The sequence below is a fragment of the Cyprinodon variegatus genome, unplaced genomic scaffold, assembly GCF_000732505.1.
Source record: "Cyprinodon variegatus isolate N-32 unplaced genomic scaffold, C_variegatus-1.0 Scaffold394, whole genome shotgun sequence".
Classification (NCBI taxonomy): Eukaryota; Metazoa; Chordata; class Actinopteri; order Cyprinodontiformes; family Cyprinodontidae; genus Cyprinodon; species Cyprinodon variegatus.
Genome location: NW_015150847.1, coordinates 555,417 through 561,774, shown reverse-complemented (window position 1 = coordinate 561,774; position 6,358 = coordinate 555,417). Strand labels below are relative to the sequence as shown.

Genomic DNA, 6,358 nt, shown 5'->3' with positions numbered 1-6,358 from the left:
TCCATCCATCCATCCATCCATCACGGAGGCAGCAGTCTAAGCAGAGATGCCCACACACCTCCTATAGCTCCTCTGGGGGGACCCGGACGCGACACCAGGCCAGCTCAGAGACATAGTCCCTCCAGCGTGTCCTGGGCCTTCCACAAGGCCTCCTCATAGTCGGACATACCTGGAACACGTCCCAAGGGAGGCAACCAGGAGGTGTCAGGAGCAGATGCCCGATCCACCTCAGCTGGCTCCTTTTGACGTGGAGGAGCAACGACTCTACTCCCAGCTCCTCCCGAGTAACTGAGCTCCTCACCCCAACTGTAAATCGTTAAATCCAGAGCTTTGCACCCCAACTCAGCTCCTTCTTCGCCACGACAGTCAGATTCAGCGACCGCATCACTGCTGATGCCGCACCGATCCGTCTATCGATCTCATGCTCCATCCGTCCCTCACTAGTGAACAAGATCCCGAGATACTTGAACTCCTCCACTTGAGACAAGGACTCTCCACCGACCTGAAGAGGAGAGTCCACCTTTCTGGCCTCGGATTTGGAGGTGCTGATCCTCATACAAATAAAATCAATAAATAAAAAGATAGATTTGTTTATAGATGCAGTTACTACCAGTTACTAGATGGTCCGCGTGCCGGACTGGAGTTGTGACAGGCAGCCCGGGCCACAGGCGGCTACGCTCTACCCCTTCTATTCATTTGGCTAGCTAATCTGAATCCTTCAATTCCATTTGGAGAGCGAGTGGTAGTAGCACTAGACATCTTCCAGGTATGTGAGGAAAACTAGCAGCAGTTCAGCGGACAGGATGAATGAATGGTAGCCGGCGCGCCCGGAAGACATCATACACACTCTGCTTTGTTTTTAAAACATATAGATATAAAAAATATAACTGCGGAGGTCTGGGGACAGTGATTCACCTACATGTTATGAATGCTGGCGTACCATAAAGAATAAATGATGAACAGTTTAGTTTGTGCCTTCAAGTCATTGCTCATAGGAAGACCAACTACCAGTTTTAGTCTGTGAGGCAGACACCCTGTCTACTTTTAAGGCTAGGCTTAAAACTTTCCTTTTTAATAAAGCTTATAGTTAGAGTGGCTCAGGTTATGCTGAGCTATCTCTATAGTTATGCTGCTATAGGCTTAGACTGCTGGAGGACATAGGGACCCCCATTTCATCATTCTGCTTCATTCTATCTCTATTCTCCCACTCTGCAGAATCTGTTAGTTCAATCTCTAACGTTCTGCTCTCTCTGCCTTTTCTCATAGTAGCTTCATCTGGTCTGTTCCTGTTTGGCTGTGACTCCATCCTGGAGAGAAATATCAGCTGTGCTGCTGCCATCAACACCTTTGTTTCTAGATGTTGGAGCTTGGCCTGTTTTTCAGTGTAGTCCTGTTTCTCTGACTGTGACTAACTGGATGTGCTCTCTTCATCCTCTGACATGGGAGCTGGCTCGGAGCTCGTCTTCCCGGGACGGGGCCGCCTGTGGAGCTGGTTGACAGTTGCCTTTTGGATCTATGCTTCTTTTTCTATGTCTGCTTCTGTCTCCTTGAACCCCAGTCGGCCTCGGCAGATGGCCGCTAATACTGAGCCTGGTTCTCCTGGAGGTTTCTTCTTGTTAAAAAAGGGAGTTTTTCCTCTCCACTGTCGCTACAAGCGTGCTTATTGTGAGGGATTGCTGAAGAGTCAATGAGTCGATGCAATCAGCTGGTTTTCCTTGGATAGAAAACTTTGAATCAATCTGACTGGATGATCTAGTGAACTGTAGTGCCTTGAGATGACATGATCTGAATTGAAGTGAATAGATTTGAATATTTTGTTCATTTTTAAATAATTTTGTAAAACATTAAATGTTATCAACAGTTATGATGATGAGTAATAAGCAGATCAGTTACTCAGTCCTTCAGTAGCCTTTTTATCAAATACTTTTTTAATCTTACTGGAGTATTTTGTTTTAAGGTAAAATTTTACTTTTACTTGAGTAAAAATAGGATGAAGTAGTGCTGCTCTTACATAAGTACTTTGGGTACTCTACCCACCTCTGATTATGACTTTATTAGTAATGAAAAAACAGATATGAGCAAATTAAAACTGGGATAATTCCCAGACTAAATCTGTACTCCTGACAGGAAGTTGTGAGTGTTTCTTTTGGAGTCTGGGCAGTGGATTAGCACATGTCTCACCCGTGTTGAGGACGGTGGTCCCTGCATACCACCCTGAGCGTCCTCCCCAGGATCCCTGTACGTTGAGCATCTTTAGTTTGTCAAACATTCCTTCAGACGCCCCGCTTCCCATCTGATTCTTGTCCGTTGCCAGGTTCCTAAGTACTCGATTTATTGAGGAAACCTGGAGGTGAATACAAAGTCACAGGAGAGACAGATGTTAATATGCTGCGTTCTTTTCTTTAGAAGAAGAAAGAAAGAGGAGGAACCTGTGGGGTTGGAGGTTTCACCTCAGAGCTGCTTCAGGTGCAAACTGAGGAGCTCTGAGGTCATCTAGTGATTAGACCCACACTGATCCCACATTATCAAAGGCCTAAACATCCCCAAGGGGTTTACAGTGGTTTTCAGTTTGATTGTATGATCTGCTTGGTTTGTCTCTGTAAAATGCCTTAAGATGTGTTGTGAATTGGCACTATATAAATGAAATGAATTTATTGTAAAGTTGGAGGGGCCCTATATAGGAGCTTACCTTTGAAACCAGAATGTGAAACCAGGCCTGAACAGTCAACATGTAAGAAGATACTAAAATGATGATCATGCATCAGCGACTAACTGCAACCATTTTAAGCAACGCCTCATGCTTTCAGAAAGCAGCTGGAGTTAAACAGCCGTTCTCTGAAGATAGAGGCTCTGTTCACTAATTAGAATACATCTAAAGCCAACTGCTTTCACTGGATTTTATTTAGGGGAGTCAGAATAAAGGGGGGGTAAAAACAAATTAACTTTTCACTTTGAAGATTTTACTTTGTGTTTGTCTATCATATAATCATTAAATACACTTTTATTATATTTAATTTATATTTAATTTATATTTAATTTATTATGATTTAATTATCTGAGCTGTGTTCTGTGCTGCAAGGGAGTCGTTAAAGGGAATTGTTGGCTTGGCTGAAGAGTTGAGGTGCTCTGGTCCATTGTATACCCCCAGCAGCAGCATTCCTTCTGGCTCCATTACAAGACTACAGACCTCTCCTCTTCAGCCAGGCCAACAATACCCTTTAACGTCCCCCCTTTCAGAGACATAGACAGGTATGGGGCATTGCAGGCTAATAAAGAAGCCAAACGGCCCCCATTCCAAAGGGGTGGACCTGTTCGTCCGTTTCTATTTGCATGTTTTCTAAGCAAAAAAAAAAGGCTTTGTTGGGCTGCTGGATAAAACCTGGAACTCAACGCTATTTCTGACATTTTGAAATGAAAAGGTTTCTTGGATGGGAAGAGAAATGTATTCAAACTTGGAAACAAAGTCCAGTGGATTGTTTTTTGGAATGCCTCTAAGGTTATTTTGTACCAAAAAATGTGTTTCTTTCACTCTCAGTATTTTTCTTAATATATTCGGGCAAGTTGGCGTTTCTTTTTGTTATATGGACATTAATTTTTGCCATTAAAATATCCATATTTTTTTAATGTTACAATGGTAGTAAGGTCTTGTCCTGGTTTCCAATAACACTATTGGCTGGAAATGTGGATTTTCAAAGTATTTCACTGAGCGACCTATAAAGGGTTAAATGGTGACAGCATGGCAGCATACTATTATCAAATCTTCCTGCTCTGGTTCAGTAAAGAATCATGCTTTTGAGTTGTACCAGTGTTCAGCAGACAAAGCTCATGCTGGCATTACTAAGCTGAAAACAGGATCTCTTACACTGGGGATATTGTCGTTGGTGCAGACTCCCTCTGCCAGCAGTCGGTCTCTAATCTCCCAAGCAAAAATGGATGGACACTCTCTCTTGTACTGAGCAATCTTCCCCACCACTTCTGGAGTCGCCACCCTGGGTTTGCTCCCTCCTATGGCCCGCGGACGGATCGAGCCGGTCTCATAATACCGACCCAAGATCTTACTCACGCAGCCGTTTGACACCTGGACAAACAGACACACATCTTCAATCACTGCATCGGGTAAAGAAAAACGGCCCTGACAGAAAACTCTGTGCATGAGTCCACCCAGCAGCAGCATTCCTTCTGGATTCACCAGTTTAAAGAAATCTGGGCACATCTTCAGTCATTCAACCACATCTCCCTGTCGACTGAAGTCATCCCCATGAGCCACAACGTGAGTCTCTGCAAGTCATTTAGTGACCCTCTTTTGTTTGTTTGCTGAAATATAGCGTTAAACGTGGACCAGTAGGGGTTTAAAATAGAGTTGACAAAAAAAGTGAGATAATCAACATAACTGCATCTAAAACTACAAATACTTTTCAAGTCACTTTCTTTACAAATAACGGCACCTAGTGCCACAATTATCAAAAATATAGCTTCCATTTCAGGGCTGCAGGAATCCGTTGTTAGCTCTCGCTCGCCCCGCTTTAGTTACACCTTTAGTTCTGTACAAAAAATAGACTTTAATCTACCTCAACTGGCGTGTATCCCTTTAGTCATGTACAAAAAAAACAACAAATTAAGGTCAGATCACCATACACTTAAAAAAAAACACCAAAAAGTAAGTACATAAATAGTTTTTTTTGTACATGACTAAAGGGATACACGCCAGTTGAGGTAGTTTAAATTTTTTTTTCGTACAAAACTAAAGGGATAAACTGAAGGATTAAATGGGTATTGACTATGGGTATGCTGCTCTGACCGCGTATGCTGATATATCTGAAACAACACCACCTCCCTTTATAGAGACCCAATATTAGAAAGAGGAGACAGGCCCTGCACAAGTATTAGAGAAGGAGGTACCAACTCCTTACCCTATCCATAGTCGAGGAAATATTGGATGTCTTGAGAATATAATGATGCTAATGTGGCTGCAGAAAGTCTAGCAGGGAAGCAGCTTTGTCTTTGGATGCGGAAATATGCTCAACTTCTACACACACTTAGAAATGTGGGCAGTTTTCATTTGTCTCCAACAGAGCTGATGGAAAGACGTTCTGGCACAGAGAATACAGTAGAACCCTTCCCAGTCAAACGCCAGCTGAATGGCAGCCCACTTCCCTGCAGCTCCCAGCAAAATCCCCTCCAACTTCCAGACACTGGCCATCTCCTGGGTGGCATATTTATTTTACTCTGACTCCACACTATCACTGAATTACAGGGTCTGACCATCCTTCTGCTCACTCTCGCTGATCAGGGATCTTTTAACATCACATCACTAAGCTGCTTTGCTTCTGTCAATAAATTAAGAATTTATATTTCCGTTTTATGGTGGTTGTTATGTCAGGTAGGTTGATGCATCCTGAGAAACACCTAAAGTTTGTCCAGGGCATGAAATATGCTCTGTTGGAAGGTCAGTTTCCTGTTCTAGAAGTAATTGCAGCTATTGTTTTCTACGCTATATATCAGCATAATGCTTTAAACTATCAATTTTAATGCTCTTTCATGTAAAAAAAAACTATAAGCAGAATTAACCAGGATGAAGGTGAAGCTTCTGGAGCCACTCCAAGCATCATCAGATGTTTATCAGCGTCTTGTAGAGGCTCAGCATACCTGAAGTATTCTGGATATGTCGCACGGCCGAGCGCCGCTGTGAGCGAGCTCCACTATCTTCTGCCTGGTAGAATCTGGGAGAGGTCTTCCATTTACAAACACGCCTCCAAGCTGGTTTACTCCACTGTGACCTTCACACACAAACACACAGGAGTGGAAACAAGAAATAAAGGAGAAACATTTAGAAAAAGCAGCCCAAAATATCCACCGTTCACTTTTTAATCAGGGATCCTGTTTGTTGGAAACTAAAAACATTTAGCTAAGCAGTTGGTGGAAATAAAATTTATTTGATGAAGAATGTAGCATCATCATCAGCATCAGTTGCCCTGAGTTCGCAGCAGAGAAGCCACTGAGCCTCCTGGAGACACGACTGAACGTGATCAACAGCAACAGTGGAGATGCTCATTCTGCTTTTTATTCCTTCATTGAGGGTTTTTGTTTTTTTAGGATTTTTGAGAAATAGTTTTAACTTCTGATCATCTAATTAAGAACAGTTTAGTTATTTTAACATCATCCATCCATCCATCCATCCATCCATTCATCATCCATCCATCCATCCATCCATCATCCATCCATCATCCATCCATCATCCATCCATCCATCCATCCATCCATTCATCATCCATCCATCCATCCATCCATCATCCATCCATCATCCATCCATCATCCATCCATCCATCCATCCACCATCCATCCATCCATCCATCATCCAT

General features: G+C 42.9%; 1 protein-coding gene across 1 annotated transcript in view; it reads right to left on the bottom strand.

The window, feature by feature from the left end:
• Nucleotides 1–6,358, bottom strand: part of LOC107092780 (paired box protein Pax-6-like) — a 42,098-nt gene that overhangs the window by 21,196 nt on the left and 14,544 nt on the right. Inside the window, exons 3-5 of the mRNA XM_015387433.1 lie at nucleotides 5,647–5,777; nucleotides 3,863–4,078; nucleotides 2,182–2,344 (exon numbers count right to left, since the gene is read on the bottom strand). Of these exons, the coding sequence (XP_015242919.1) occupies nucleotides 2,182–2,344; nucleotides 3,863–4,078; nucleotides 5,647–5,777 (510 nt within the window). The remainder of the gene's footprint in view (nucleotides 1–2,181; nucleotides 2,345–3,862; nucleotides 4,079–5,646; nucleotides 5,778–6,358) is intronic.